This window comes from Rutidosis leptorrhynchoides, unplaced genomic scaffold, assembly GCF_046630445.1.
Source record: "Rutidosis leptorrhynchoides isolate AG116_Rl617_1_P2 unplaced genomic scaffold, CSIRO_AGI_Rlap_v1 contig269, whole genome shotgun sequence".
Lineage (NCBI taxonomy): Eukaryota > Viridiplantae > Streptophyta > Magnoliopsida > Asterales > Asteraceae > Rutidosis > Rutidosis leptorrhynchoides.
The window spans coordinates 8,091-23,642 of record NW_027266514.1 but is presented as its reverse complement, the minus strand read 5'-3'; the positions used below and the strand labels follow the sequence as shown (position 1 = coordinate 23,642).

Below are 15,552 nucleotides of genomic sequence, written 5' to 3'. Positions count from 1 at the left end.
AAGTAACGTATAGTACTTGACTCAGAAAAATAAAATAAACCTTTGATATTGTAAACCGAAAATAAACACGAGTATAGTATAGATGCGCAATATTTGAAATACAAAATAAATAACAATAATATTTTTATTATTAATTTCAATATAATTTAATTATCAAAAAGATATTTTGTTTAACAAATAACGAAATGAAAATAAATATAAATAATTGACGACGAAATGATAGGTTATGATGTAGAGATTGTTTATTGAGCTTGAATTGTTACTCCATCTCCTTATTTGTGCTATACTCTGGGAAGCTTGCTAGCGTAAAAACGTAATGGTAAATGTGTGAATAATTCCAAAAATAAATAAGATCGTTCCTATTTATTGTGTGGAGAGATAGATAGATATATATTGGAGTGAACTCTCGCATTGTTCACCTCTATATCCCTCCCAAGTATTCTGCGAGATGTCGTGGAAATACGTTGAACTCTTCTTTGATAAGATCACATATTTAATTAATGTCATTTTATCTTTATGTAACGTCCTCTTCATACAAGGTAAATCTCTTCACTCACTAGAAGTTTCTATGAAGAGATGATGCTTGTGGTGTGTCGAATGGTGTCATGTTCGCAACACGTCTATATCACTACATGGACTTAAGATTCAAAGCGTATGTTCAAAGCACGGTCATATAAACTAACATAAGTCGTAATGGACTTGATGACACACTCTTGCATAATACATGTTATCTCTTGATTTAATTCAATTAGCCAATAAATATTTATTTATTGATCAACTCGTGCTCTAGACCAAGATTTGCCATACCCTTTTTATTATGTGGCAAATTATGGTCGTCAAGTTTTCCATATCTACATATATGACTTGCAATATTTACACCTGAAAACCTAAAAATAATTTTGTTACTCAAAGCATAAACTCTCTAACAAAATTATCATAATCTAAAAAAATTGACATATGCCGGTAGCTGTATGGATATGGTGTAAAAATATTTTGTAAAAATTGAAGATCAACCTACCTAATATTGATTGAATTTTGATATATGATCCGTTTGTCATTATAATAAAAGAAATTACTGAAATGTATTATTCCTATGTAATAATTATAGTGCTAAGCTTCGATTGGCTTTGTATTGATTATGTAATGATATATTTTTTATATCAAAATATATAATGTTTTTTTAAATTCATCTAAATGAACGTTTATCTAGTGAAAATTATGGAATAATACATATAAATAAATAAAAAATATTATGTATTTTAATATGAGGTAGTATTAAGTAATCAATACAAATTTATCATAATGGATGATCGAATACTATTTTTTATATATTTAATAGCAATCGACCTACCTTAAATTTATTTTCCTAAAAATCGAACATATAATTTTATATAAAAAAAATATTTTAATCATTTAATCACGTCATGGGAATGTAATCGTAAGTGTACTATTGAGTCAAGGTTTTTGTTGAATTAATGTCAATTTAATGACTAGGTCTTTAGATAGTAATTATTTGTTTTGTTCAATGAAAAAACAATGGCTATTCGTGTGATCTTCACATGCAACCCAACATTAGCATTCTCTGTTCTTCGTTTGGAATTCAATATGAGCGTTATATGAGACCCCTTAAAACAATAAAGTTATTTTTCCATGAGTTTGAAATTTTAATTAGCAAATTAAAAAACCATTTTTTATGAATAAAAGTTGAGAAGGATTGTGACATATATCATTATATTTAGCGCTCAAATTGGACGGCACATGGCTGAGATAATTAATATTCCTCCAAGTGTACCACGTAAAAGCTCCCCATCTAGGTATATATATTACTATATTTATAAATCGTAGGGTAACATGAGCTTTTTTACATATGAGCATGCATATTAATGTATTGATTATATTAAAATGATTAATTAAAAACTATCTTTATAGCATATGCCCTTGCCATATGGTATGGCCTCAGAGAAAGAAAAAGTAAATGGATAGATTCATACATACACCATTGCGATTAGTTTTTCGTGTCTCTTATTATAATATTATCTCCATCATAAAATATATAATATTTTGATTAATATGATATGAGATAATTAATATAATATAATGAGATATTTTATTATAAAATATTATTTAAACTTTCTTCGACTAAATAAAATATCATGTATAATATTTTTTTTAAAAAAATATTTTCGTTATATCTATTTAATTACATCATAATATATATTAATTAAAATATCATGTATTTTATAGATATATGGAGTATATTATATCAGTCAAAATTATTTTTTCAATCGGTGAGATTTTTTTTTAGAGTTTAATGTCTGAGATTAATTTTTCCATAATTTTATTTAAAATATAATTAAATTTAAATTTTGAGTCTATACTATAAAACATATGACCTTTAATTTGATCTTTAATAGTTAAATCATTTATTCATAGCAATAAAAATGATATTTTACGTCTACCACGAGATTTAAACTTATTTTCATGCGATGAGTAGAGCAACTATTTGAATCATTAATTTGATCAACCTATTAATTATTATAACTATTATATATATATATTGAAATTGATTAAAAATCACTGATGATTATTTATATTATTTTTTTTTCATCTTTTTTGAGCCACCTAATTCTTTTTGTAAATCGAAATAGCTGCGTATAGAGAAGATGGTTGGTACTGATTATACTGACACCCAATTAGAATGATCATCATATTGTAATGATGGTAGATTTATATATGTATGTGATCAGCTTAATCTAATCATATGATCACATTATATATAAATAGTATATATACCCTTTTTTTTTTTCTTAAATAACAAGGTTTGAATTCGAAAACCCTTTTTGTGTTTCTGGATTAATTAGCATATAAATAATGGTGATGGAGGAGGCATGCAGTTCCTCATTATAGGACCTCTGATTTCATTACTACATTCCATCATTACCTCGTTTTCATATCTTCTCACATTCATTCCCTAAAGTTAGCATGTGACCAGCTTTACTCCTGAAAAAATAATAATCAAGTCTATATGATATACTATGTGATACGATGTACAAGGAGGAATTCTTAATACTAATCAATTTTATAAATATAAAGAAACTCGTACCAATGATTGTTATCATGTAGCTGATCATGAATCCTGCCGGGATTAATTGATGGATTCAATCAATTAAATATCATGATCTTAATTGGATAGTCATCGGGCAAACATATATACATATACTTGAGGAATTTCTCTTCTATATGATGGAGTACCTAAATTTGAAGGGATCGCGAGATCGATGTTGTAGAGCTTTGAAGTCTTATATATATATATATATATATATTTTCTACGACATGCATATTTTGTGTAGGTGAACATTTACTCATTTCGTTTTAAATTAGATATAGTCATCATTTTCCCCATAAAACCCACACATGACCATAAAAGAGACGACGCTACGCTAGACATTCGATTTATCTACATCGGACCTATCATTTTTGTTTTTGGTAATATATTCTAGAAGTCAACTATAGAGAATCCGATTAGTTCGATTCGAATCAGCCCCTTAAAAAATATACTCCCTCTATCTCTTAATATAGTTGATTTTTCAAACATGTTCTTTCATTTTGTAACAAAATTTATTTCAAAAAGTTCGAAAAAACAAAATCGATTTTTTGATTTGATTCTCTTGTATAAACTCTATATAATTGAATTAAATTTGTAAAATCTATATATATATATTTTAAATCAAGTTCAAAATCAAATGTCATAAAAAAACATTCTTAAACACATCTATAAAAAGGCTGAGAGAGTAGTTCATTTTAATTTCAATATATATATATATAGATATAGCTCATTTAACAATAATTTTTTCTCATTCACAAGACTCTTATGCTAATGATTTTTTCAGAGCTAAGTATGAAACCACCTTCAACCAACCAACGATCATAACATCATGGAGTAATCAATGACTTTTCGATTGACATAAAACGTATCTTCTAGACTGACCTTTTTATATCTGAAATGTACATATATATATATATATAAATATATATATATACACATATATATGGGATGTTTAATATAGTCATAAGATCAGAGGACCTACTCATAGTCGCAAATTATAATGAGCAAGAGTACGAGACTAATCACTCAAACAACACTCATGCATGATTAAGATGATGAGTAATATTTGATTTAATTAATTGGTAGGACAAAACTTTACACGAATTACACTGATGCATACATTTATCAAATTTAATGTTGTTTTTATAAATTTAGGCTTTACTAATCGTTAAACTTAAAATTAACTTCATTCACCTTCCAAAAGTAATAGATTATATTTCTCAATTGTGAAGGCATTTCTCAAAACGAGAAGTGGATCAACCATACATCAACGAGATACTCTTATTATTCACATAAATTAATAAATGAAAAACAACTTATAATTGGCTCAAAATCTAGAAAAAAAAATTAATGTTAATACATGCGACGTTTCTTAGAATCTCGACATGAAAAATGGATTTGGTGTGAGCTGCCCTAATACCATTGCAAACAGTTTCAAACGTCATAAATTTAGGATTGGTTTGCATCGCAACATGCAAGAAAAGGATTCAGTAATGTTAATTGGATGTAGTATGAAATGGATTTAGAATCTGATTTGCCAGTATAATTAAACGTTTGGATAGAACATAATAAAATAACTTATATCATTTGCATGTTTGAATTTACTCTTGATAATAAGATTGGGGTGATTTTTTACCTAAAAACCCTTATAACAAGAAGTTGAGTAATTTTTCTAAGTCATTTTGATTCTTCTACATTTTGATAACATTATAAAAGAGAAATACCATATTACGAAGTAATTTTTTTCTTGCTTCTACATTTTTAATACTTGCTCAAAAATAAAACTACCATAATTTTGACCATGTATTAAGACTACAATATTTTTTGAAGTTGCATAAAAACTAGAAATGATCATGAAAAACTAAGACTCAAATTCTAGAAATGATCATAAAAATTACCATATTTTTAGAATTTCGGCAGTAGGAGATATTTGCTTACAAAGAGCTCCCATAAACATCAACAAGGTAGAAGTCGACTACCAAATTACAAAACGCTTCATTCAAGAAGCGATCGGCTATGTACTTACCCTAAACGATAATATTGTTTATGACGTAGATTGGAGGAAATTATTGGATATACGTTATTAGTTTATGATATTAATTAATCAAAATTGGACCTGTGGAATATTTACGTTCGCATAGTAGAATATACTAGAATATAATAAATCAATTTCTTATTTTCAAAATTTTCAGAATATTTCAAGTATCATGACTGATGGGTTCGTAAAAACTTAGCCTCTCGAGAGGAAAAAATGTTTTCTTCAAGAATTGGTTTTATATTAGGGAAACACTTCCTCCGTATCACAATATATATAGGTTTGAGTTTATTTATTTTTATCAAAATACATGATATTTTTTATATTTTTACCTTATTTTTTTTATTTTGTCCTCTTATCAAACCACAACATCAAATATATTTTTCTAAACTCCAAACCTATTTTTTTACGTACCAAAGCCAAAACACACACCACCACCGCCGGCATTGACCAACCGTTGACTCGTAATATTTATTTTGTTTGTTGTTTAAAACATGTGATTCTTTATGTCTAGTAGGAATAATTTAGTAAAATATATATTTTTTTTTTTTTTATAAAAATTTCCAAAACAATATGTATTATATGTATTATGATATGGAATATATTATGGTATGAGGTAGCATATGCAAATTGTTTACCATCGTATAATTAGTGGCCAAAACTCATTATTGCTAGTGGCCATAATAAACAAAGAGTACGTACTAGCTACTTTCCCCTTAATCCTTATATAAGGCATCGATCGCTACGATTCAAAATAAGCAAATAAACAAAATATAAACCAACTCTCTCTCTCTCTCTCACACACACACGCACGCACATTCTCATTGAAGTCTCTTTTCTCTCTATAATATTTCACCTAGAAAACAAAAACATGTCTTCGTCACCGTCCACACCATCTTCCAAAACCAAAAGAAAACATACACAACAAAGCAACAACAACAGCCCACAACAAGACACGATAAGATTCCTTGGAGTTCGAAGAAGGCCATGGGGAAGATACGCCGCCGAAATACGTGACCCCACCACCAAAGAAAGGCATTGGCTCGGAACATTCGACACCGCGGAGGAAGCCGCTTTAGCTTACGACAGAGCCGCACGCTCCATGCGTGGCTTTAAAGCTCGAACCAATTTCGTCTACTCCGACATGCCACCTGGCTCCTCTGTAACCGCAATCATCTCCCCTGACGAATCACAGCATGACATGTCAGCACTCCTCTTCCCTCCCCAGCCCCAACCGTACTTGACCAATCATAATAATGTCATGAGTACCCAGCAACTATGTTTTGATCAGACAAACAATATTCAACAGCAGCCCTTTCTCAATACTAATGAAATTACCTTAGCCCAAAATATGAATTGGTGGACCGGTCCGGTTCAAGAGAGTAGTAATTCGGTTGGGTCGGGTTATGGGTATTATCCTAAAGAGGATTCGATTGAGCTGCCACCATTGCCACAAGACATGAGTAGTAGCTCCTATTGTTGGAGTGAGGATAATAATATTATTAATAGTAATACAATTAGCCTTTTGGATAGCTCGAATGGTTTCGATTATGGAGCGAATTTGAATTTTGGATTTGAACCGGTTCAGCAGCATAGCCCACTGTTTAGCAGGATGCCGTCGGTTTCTGATCATCAAACCGTAACTGATGGGTTTGATTTGGGCTTTTCCACTTCCTCATCTTACTTCTTCTGAAAGTTACCGTTCTTTTTCTTTTGGGTGTTTTTTTTTATTAATGATGGGTTTGTTCCTCTTTGGGTGTGATTTTTCAATTTATAAAAGCCCATCAAACTGGGCTCGTTGATGTCCAAATGTACTTTTTTTTGACGATTGTCACTAAACTATATATAATGTATTTTTTTTTTGAATATAAGAAGGGAGTTTTATTAGAGACTGTCTGTATCCGTCAAATATGGAGGTAATACATCTTGCCCATTGCTTCTAGAGTTCGCAATGCGATGGGCAAGTTTATTACAAGATCTTGGCACAAAAGGAAATTTACAAGATACAAAATCCTTGGCTAAAGATCTAATCCTATCAATAACATCCCTGCATGACAAAAAGGAGGTTCCGGTGCTCGCAGCATCGTTAACTACCAACATCGCATCGGATTCAAAAATAACATGAGAAAAGCCAAGGGAAACAGCTAGTAAAACTCCCTGTAACAAAGCGGTGCATTCGGCATAGGAGATGTCCATGAAGCCCTGCTCGTAAACTGATTTGTAGCATAAGGTGACTCCCCTGTGATCGCGCAACACCATTCCCAGCCCCCATTGACCCGAGTCTTTGAATAGTGCAGCATCCGAGTTGATTTTTACCCAACCTTGACTCGGAGGAAGCCATCTGATATCAGGCCGAGGGAGTTGTGCCTGTTAGTTCAAGTCTGATCTGGATCCCAGCCGCCTGACCTGTGCAACAAGGGTTGCCGAAGATCTTGGAGTTGCGCATAGTTCCTTGGCCCACGCATCATTACGATTTTTCCAAGCAATCCATAAACCAATGTTCAGCGAAACCCAAGCAGATGGATCCAGTAAATCGAACATTTTGATGTACCAGTTAAAGAAATTTTTGTTTTGCCAATTATCCACATCAAGGTTCGGAAAGACAATCTTCCAAAAGGATTTGACCCAACAACAAGAAAGGAACAAGTGGGCTATATTTTCTGAGACATTTCCACAAACAGGACAAAGTGGGTTAGTGCTCGTACCTCGTGAGAGAAGAATATCGCGAGTCGCCAAACTTTGGTGACCTAGGCGCCAGAGGAAGAGGTTGATTCTCGGCAGAACCTGGATGTTCCACATTAGTTTCCAAAACCTGGGAATGGCCGGGACAAACTCGCTTTTCTGCCTGAGGCCCAAAGCCACAAAATAGGCACTTCTGACCGAGAACGCACCGTTCTTCGTGAATCTCCAAGCGAGGAGATCCTCCTTGGATGCGAAAACAGGTATTTTTCCAATCAACACTGCACGCTAAGGGCTAAACAGTGACTGAAGCAGCTCCTGGTTCCAGCCACCTAAACTTCTGTCTAGAAGCTGAGCTATGCAATATACCCTTGCTGCCCTAAGGCTCGATCTCTCACTGTCATTAAAGTGCTCATCTAGTCCCCAGTTATCATCCGGAACTCTCACTTTCAGCCCATTTCCAATATGCCAAACTGCCCCAGAGATAAGAGTTTCCCTTCCTTCAAGTATGCTCCGCCAAACGTATGAGGGATTATGACCTAACTCAGCCTCAAAGAAAGACACCAATGGAAAGTATTTTTTCTTCAATGTTTGAGCTAAAAGAGAGTCAGGTTCCTGCATTATTCGCCAGCCTTGTTTGGATAACAACGCCCGGTTAAATGCTCTGAAGTCTCTTATTCCCAAGCCGTTATTGGTTTTTGAGCTTGACATAGCCTCCCAACTGACCCACCTTCTTTTCCTTGTACCTCCCCACCAAAATGAACGGATGTTTTTCTCAATATCGTCGATGACCTTCTTCGGAATACTGAAGCAAGACATGACATAATTGGGAATCGCTTGAGCCACTGCCTTAATTAGTACTAACTTGCCTGCCTTGGAGAGAAATCTCGAGGACCAGTAGTTCATCTTCTGCCATATTCTATGTGATAAGTCTTTGAAGCTGAGTACTTTTGAGTTACCCATCACCATTGGCATTCCGAGGTAGTGATCGGGTGAGAGAGTTTCCTCTATTCCCAAGAGTTCCTTCGAGTCTCTTCTTAACAGTCTAGGAGAATTGGGGCTAAAGAATATGCTTGATTTCCTTCCTTCGATGGCTTGGCCGGAGGCTGAGCTGTAGTCATCGAAAATCCTTTTTAATTCTGACAGTTCATTGCGGTTACCTTTCATGAAGAAGACACTGTCGTCTGCGAACAACATGTGGGAAATCCTCATGTTCCTTAGGGAGATGGAGCATCCACTGATTAACTCTTCGTGCTCGGCTCTATGTATACTCGATGAGAGCCCTTCCGAGCAAATTAAGAAAAGGAAGGGAGAAAGAGGGTCTCCCTGCCTCAGTCCCCTAGATGGAATAAAGGTTGGACCTGGACAACCGTTGATCAGAACAGATAAGGATGAAGACGAGATACATCTCAAAATCTATGAAACCCAAATCGGTTGAAACCCATTTTTTCCAATACAGCTTCGAGAAAGAACCACTCCACCCTATCGAAGGCTCTAGACATATCCGTTTTAATTGCACAGAAACTCTCCTCTCCTGATTTCTTAGATTTGATGTTGTGGATGAGTTCATAAGCTAGAACGACATTATCTGAGATAAGTCTACCTGAGAGAAAAGCAGATTGATTCTTTGAAATGATCTTAGGCAGTACTCCTTTCAGGCGGTTTGCTAGGACTTTAGCTATAATCTGATACATGATGTTGCAGAGACCAATTGGCTTGAATTCTGAGATGGACTGGGGAAGCTTGACTTTGGGGATGAGGACTAAGTGGGTCGAATTGAAGTTCAGGGGGACTGAACCTCCTGCCAGGAAGTCTCTAACACAGCAGACGATATTCGCTTTAATCATCTCCCAGTTAGCCTTGAAGAAACCAGCGTTGATTCCGTCCGGACCGGGTGCTTTCCCTGGGTTCATGGACTCAACAGCAGCTGTGACCTCCTCTTGTGAGATCGGTCCAGTGAGTGAAAGGTTGTCTGCCTCTGTGACCCTGGTTTCGATGCTATCCAGAATCCTTCCCATGCTAGAGGAGCAAGAGCTCTGGGAGGTGAATAGTGAATTGTAAAAATCAAAAGCAATGGACTCAACTCCCTCCCTGGATTCACACCATTCTAGATTAGCATCTAGCAGGCCCTCAATATGGTTGCGTTTGCGTCAACTGGAGGCGAAGGCATTGAAAATTTTGGTATTTCTATCTCCCTCGCTGTACCAATGACATTTCGCCCTCTGCTGCCAATAATCAGATTCCAGTCTGTTCAACTCTGTGATTTCCCCATGTAATGAAAGGATTCTCTCACTATTTTCCTTAGAGAAGGCCAACGATTTTTGTGCTTCAAGGAGGGTGGTTTTCTGCTTGATACGAACTCCCCAGTTTGAGGGTGTTCCCTGCTCCATTTAATCAGTTCTTCTCTACAGTTCGAGATTTTTGCCTAGCAATCGGCCACATTGGACGCTTTAACGGAGACATTCCAGGAATTTCTGATCAGAGTTGAGCAGTCTTCATCACTAGACCACTCATTGTTGTAACGGAAATAGTGTGGCTTCCTTGTCTTTTTCGTCCCTTCAAGATGAACAATGACTGGGAAGTGATCAGAGGTAAAATCGGTGTAATTGCGTACGACCGCACGAGGGTAGCAGCGCGCCCAGAGCTTGCACACTAGAGCTCTGTCCAGTCTCGCCTGAATGAATTCTCCCTATCCGCCAGCCACTGTCTTGTTCCTCCAGGTAAAGGGAAATCCACAAAAGGGTAAGTCAGCTAACCCACAGTCACTTACTACTTCCCTGAATTCTTTCGATTCATTCCTTTCTTTTTGTTGACCGCCCCATCTCTCAGTGCTGACTAGAACGATATTAAAATCCCCCGCTGTCATTCAGGGAAGCGAGCTAACCGGAATCAAACTTCTGAGAAGCTGGCACGTTTTCCTCTTGTTGATCGTTTCCGGCCAGCCATACACCCCTGTAAAACGCCACACCTTGTTTACTATCACGTCTATGTGATGATTGGAAAAGGACAGTAAGTCTATCGACACATCCTCAGCCCAAAACAATGCAAGACCACCACTTAGTCCCTCTCTATCCACACCAAAGCAATCCTTCAGTTATAACCTATTTTGAATACCATTAAGATCCCTGACCAGCTTCTTTATTTCTGATAAGAAGATCATGGAGGGCCTGAATAGCCTCTGGAATTTAGCCAGGGCTGATATCTTGCGGGGGTTGCCCAAACCCCTGCAATTCCACACTAGAATATTCATCGAGAGTGGCGGGAGTAAGCTTCCTCACTCCTCGCCGGACACCTACCATCCTCCTCAGTTCCCAGAAATGCAAAGGGTGCAGTCAAAGGAATATTTGGAGGTGATTGATTATAAACGTACCGTATACTTTGAGAATCGTCATCGATCAGGTCAGCTGCCACCACCGGGCTATGGGCTTCCGATAGCAGAGCCTCCTCTCTGAGGGCCTGTCTAAATTGGGCCTCCCTCTTGGAGCTTCTTCCCACAAAGAGTTGCAGAGCTGGGGGGGTTGACAGAGGGACCCGGGCCACCGGAGAGCCTATTTCTCCCCCTTGAACTTCTCCTTCCAACGGTAGGATCTGAGGTTCCCAATGGGCACCCTGGCCTTTAGCTTCCTGAGCCTCTAGGAAGGCCAGATCTCCATGTAAGCGAGCTGATCTAAGAAGGCTCTGGGCTATTGGAAGTGCTGCCGGGTCCGAGTAGAGGTGGGCTTGGGTGATTTTTAGATGGGCCCTGATAAGGAGGTGTTCACCGTTCCTCTTGGCCTTCTTCCTGAGATCCAGTTCCCGAAGGAATGTCGGCCCAGGGTTTTGAGCAATAGTCCCACTCGGTTCGGTTTCAACTTGGGGCCCCTTCCTCTTTCGGTCCGATTGTAACGAATGCAGTTCAAACTGAACTAACTGTACAGAGCAGTTGTCTAATCCTCGATTTCCTGCAGTAGGAAGGTTGGAAGTGTCAACTATCGCGGCCTGTTCCCTAAAGTGATTTCTGAATACGACCATTCTCGATTTCAGATCTGACGGTTTCTCGATGGGTTATTGGCTTGTCCCTGTGTTCCATCTACATTCGAGGCATCTCTGTTCGAGCTTGAGGGTTTCCAACCAGGCAGTTTCGAATCTCCAGCCCTGAGTCCGTGTCCGAAAGGGAGCGGAGCTCTTCTGTCTTCAGACCTTCTTCGACATTCCGAGGTTCTATGATCAAATCTGCCACAAACAAAGCAGAAAACTGGAATTCTTTCATACTTTAGCGAAATCCAGTGGGTTTGTCCTTGATATACCAGCGGAAGCCCCTTTGGATGGGTTCATCAACAACAATTCCAACCCCTTACCCTGAGGAATCTACCACTTCTGTCATCCACATCCTTGAAATCACCGATTTTGGTGGCCAAGACTTCTCCTAATTCGGCATTCAAGCAACAATACGGAAGCCCATGGAGCTGTATCCAAAAATCTTGTTTCGAGAAATCAGTGTCCGCTGGTCTATTCGCGGTGTTGAAGGGTTTCAACACCAAAAGTTTCCCCTGGAAAGACCACGGCCCGTCATTGAGGATGAAATTGTTGGTCTCCATCGAGTCTGTTTTGAAGGTGAAGATATTAAACCCCACTTCCTTAATAAAGAGAGTTTCCAACTGCCACAGATTTCTGAGAAATTCTTTCATAATGTGAAAGGGGATCCTTCTCGTTGCAAAGATCTTGCCGGTTATTTCAGGAATCACCCCACTCTCACCTGAGAAGCGCGAGTCATCTAGGAAGAGAGATTCAAGCTCCTTTGCGGAGGGGTTTAGACATAATCGACTGTTCATCGTCGAATAGTGACTTTTCCACCTTTAAAGAAACCAAAATTAAAACTCGGTGCTTGAAATTAATGGTGGTCAGAGAGAAAATAAGAAACGAAGGTTTGATCGGAGTTAGGTGGGGGGTGCAGGTTGCGGACGATGAGGCTGGGGTTTACTCATTTTTCCTTACTCTCTCTTTCTCTGAATAACTATATATAATGTATGATGATTACTATATAGTATTAATTAATATATTACGTAATAATACTTACCAGTATTGTTAATTACTTACCGACTAGAATGTAACCTTGCGGATTTTTTTTTTTATAAAAGTTGTATTCCGCTCTATATGTTAATATATGCTTTTTTAATTTTTCTTCATACAATCAAGAAAAGACGTATTTAGTCAATATTAATAAATATGTATATTTTTTTTTTGAATATGTTAGAAAAATTAAAAAAACATGTATTAATAGACGGAAGGAATAATAAATAGAGCTGATGACTCACCAGAAAATAAAAAAAAATAAAATAAAAAATAAGCATAGAATTAAGATTAATTTTCTGTTAGACATTGAACATTTATTAGGGAAAAATTTTTATTGATCAATTAAGAGTTCGTACTGGTTCTGGAAGGAAGGTTAAAGATAAAAAAATTTGGATGTTTTATTACCACTCAGAAATCCAACTTTTTATTTCAGTGCATTTGAAATTCCAAAATAAATGATATGATATATTTGACTCTTAGAATGGAAATGGTTTAACATCTCTATTTAAGAAATTGAAGGTCAAAACTTAAAATAAAAAAGGTTTTGGAAAATTTTAGCCATTATTATTCTATGGTTGCATTAACTATACTCGCCTGAAAAAGTAAAAAATTTAATCTAAAAAAAATTATACCTATCTGCTTATAAAATTAATAGACCGTATATGGAGTTTATTAATAATTTATTGATAAATAAAATATATTTTAGTTGATATATAGTTTATTAATTTGTTAGAGGATCATTAGGGATGACGATGAGTGCTAGAAAATAATCCATGTGCGATTATCTAATCCGAAAATCCTAACCAATGTTACATTATGGTCGATCAAGAATGGTGATTCATGGATATATATGACTGATCGGAAGCGGATAATAAATGAAAAATAAGTATATTAATTCGCTCAATTTTGTCAAAAAGTGATCTACTATGGCTTACAGCAGGAAAATGAAATTTGATTCTTGATAATTTAGAGAAGGACGGAGGTCCGCCTCGTTCAAAAACTTAGCTTGACATCCTTAGATTTGTATTACGAGATTGCGGGTTATTTGATGTTCCATTCAAAGGCTTCTTTTCGTTTGAGTTCGCATCCTTGTAGATATTGGATTTTTCTAACACGTGGCAGTGTGTTAATTGGTGGAGAATTTTGCTTCAATCAAATCAAAATTTTATCATATAACACTTACATGATCAATTAACGTATAATGGGAAAATCCATGATTTGTCATATCGAGCATGTAATTGAATTACTCTAATTCAATCTAACATTTCACATGCAACAAATACATTATGATATAAAGCATGTAAATGGCATGATCATTCACATGAATAAATATCCAATATTCGAATTATACAATTCGATATTGATTTACATCCTTCGAAAATTACATCCAAACAGAAAATAAAGTATTCTTGCCTCTAAGTCTCCAACCTGCATATAAAGGTTCCAAACCCTAATTTCCGTTTCTCAAACAGAAAGGTTCAAGAGCCTCACATGTGACTCATCTAACGGTATCCACACAAGATAAATTATACGTACTCATGTGTGAATTCATGCTATATCAAGACATTATATGGCTTGACTATAGATATTTAAATTGTCACTTTTTGACATAATAGTTTGTAGCATAGGTTATGTTTCAAAATAAAAGCATTGCAATAAAATCGTATAGTATATGATCATATTAAATCGTCACTCGAATTACAATGGTGAAGAAATCAACGGATGAAGATTGAGTCACTTGGATCGCTACCATGGAAACATCAATGGATGAGATCAGCGTGTATAAGTTTATTAAGATCAATGAAGTGGAAGGATCAAAGGCTAGGATTAAAAGGTGTGGACATCAAGACAAGGATCTAGAGAATTCATGCTAAGAATTTGAGACGCCCGCATTTCGACCCCTCATGTGGGCCTAGTGCGGAGCCCGTTGGTACCTTCTATCGTCTGCGGAAACTGTGCCCTAGCCATGCCTCGTAACCTGAACCTGTTTAACCTGGAGAAAAACATTTATTTATAGAAATCTGTAAGCTATAATGCTTAGTGAGGTTTTATATTGAAAATACTTAATGAAACATTTAATAATAAACATTTCTATTCTAAAACATCATAAATTGCTTTGTCATTAGAACACGTCATAACACATCTTTATTTTTCATAAACACTTATAAAGGAAAATTTCTCGTAAACATTTTTCTCGTAAAACGTGAATTCATACTTTACTCATAATTCTTCGATAATATATGAATTTATCGAACCCCTTTCAGTGAAAAAACTTTAGGATAACTACTATGAGGGACCCACCGTAGTATCCTTAAACTCGGCACCCGTCAACAAGGGCGCAAATATAAACTTCCGCTACGTGATCTAGGGAAGCCGTACCCTCTGATCAGACCGATCATGGGGCCACATAAGGACCAAGTACTCTCTTTGGATTGGTCGCCACAAAGTCGACCGAATCCCCTCGAATAAAAACATTTATATGGGTTCGCCTTTATATATATATGTAGAATAAGCAAAACTTACTTTTAAACCTCGTCGTTATTAAAACGTCTAAACATTACGTTATATGCATTAAGTATAATAGAACAACTTGCTTTTAGGGTATTTGAAAGTTTTCTCCAGTTTTCAAAAGTATAATACGTATCTATGCCATATATTTAAATAAAACTTAAAAGCAACG

The 15,552-nt window shown here is 36.0% G+C and overlaps 2 protein-coding genes across 2 annotated transcripts; one reads left to right on the top strand and one right to left on the bottom strand.

The window, feature by feature from the left end:
* The first annotated feature begins 6,012 nt into the window (after positions 1-6,012).
* LOC139882422 (ethylene-responsive transcription factor LEP-like) lies at positions 6,013-6,834 on the top strand. The gene has a single exon (XM_071866747.1). The coding sequence runs from the start codon at positions 6,013-6,015 to the stop codon at positions 6,832-6,834; it is 822 nt and encodes a 273-aa protein (XP_071722848.1).
* A 191-nt stretch (positions 6,835-7,025) lies between these two features.
* On the bottom strand, positions 7,026-7,682 carry LOC139882421 (uncharacterized). Its single transcript, XM_071866746.1, has 2 exons — positions 7,548-7,682; positions 7,026-7,508 (listed from the first exon to the last, which is right to left on the bottom strand). Exons 1-2 carry the CDS (start codon positions 7,680-7,682, stop codon positions 7,026-7,028), a joined length of 618 nt encoding a protein of 205 aa, XP_071722847.1.
* Between the last annotated feature and the right edge of the window lie 7,870 nt (positions 7,683-15,552).

Excerpts from the sequence above, each read along its gene's own strand:
- LOC139882421 (XM_071866746.1), bottom strand. The coding sequence starts at position 7,682 with ATGTTCGATTTACTGGATCCATCTGCTTGGGTTTCGCTGAACATTGGT. Across the intron at positions 7,509-7,547 it reads CGGCAACCCTTGTTGCACAG|GCACAACTCCCTCGGCCTGA; the intron begins GTCAGGCGGCTG and ends TTGAACTAACAG.
- LOC139882422 (XM_071866747.1), top strand. The coding sequence starts at position 6,013 with ATGTCTTCGTCACCGTCCACACCATCTTCCAAAACCAAAAGAAAACAT.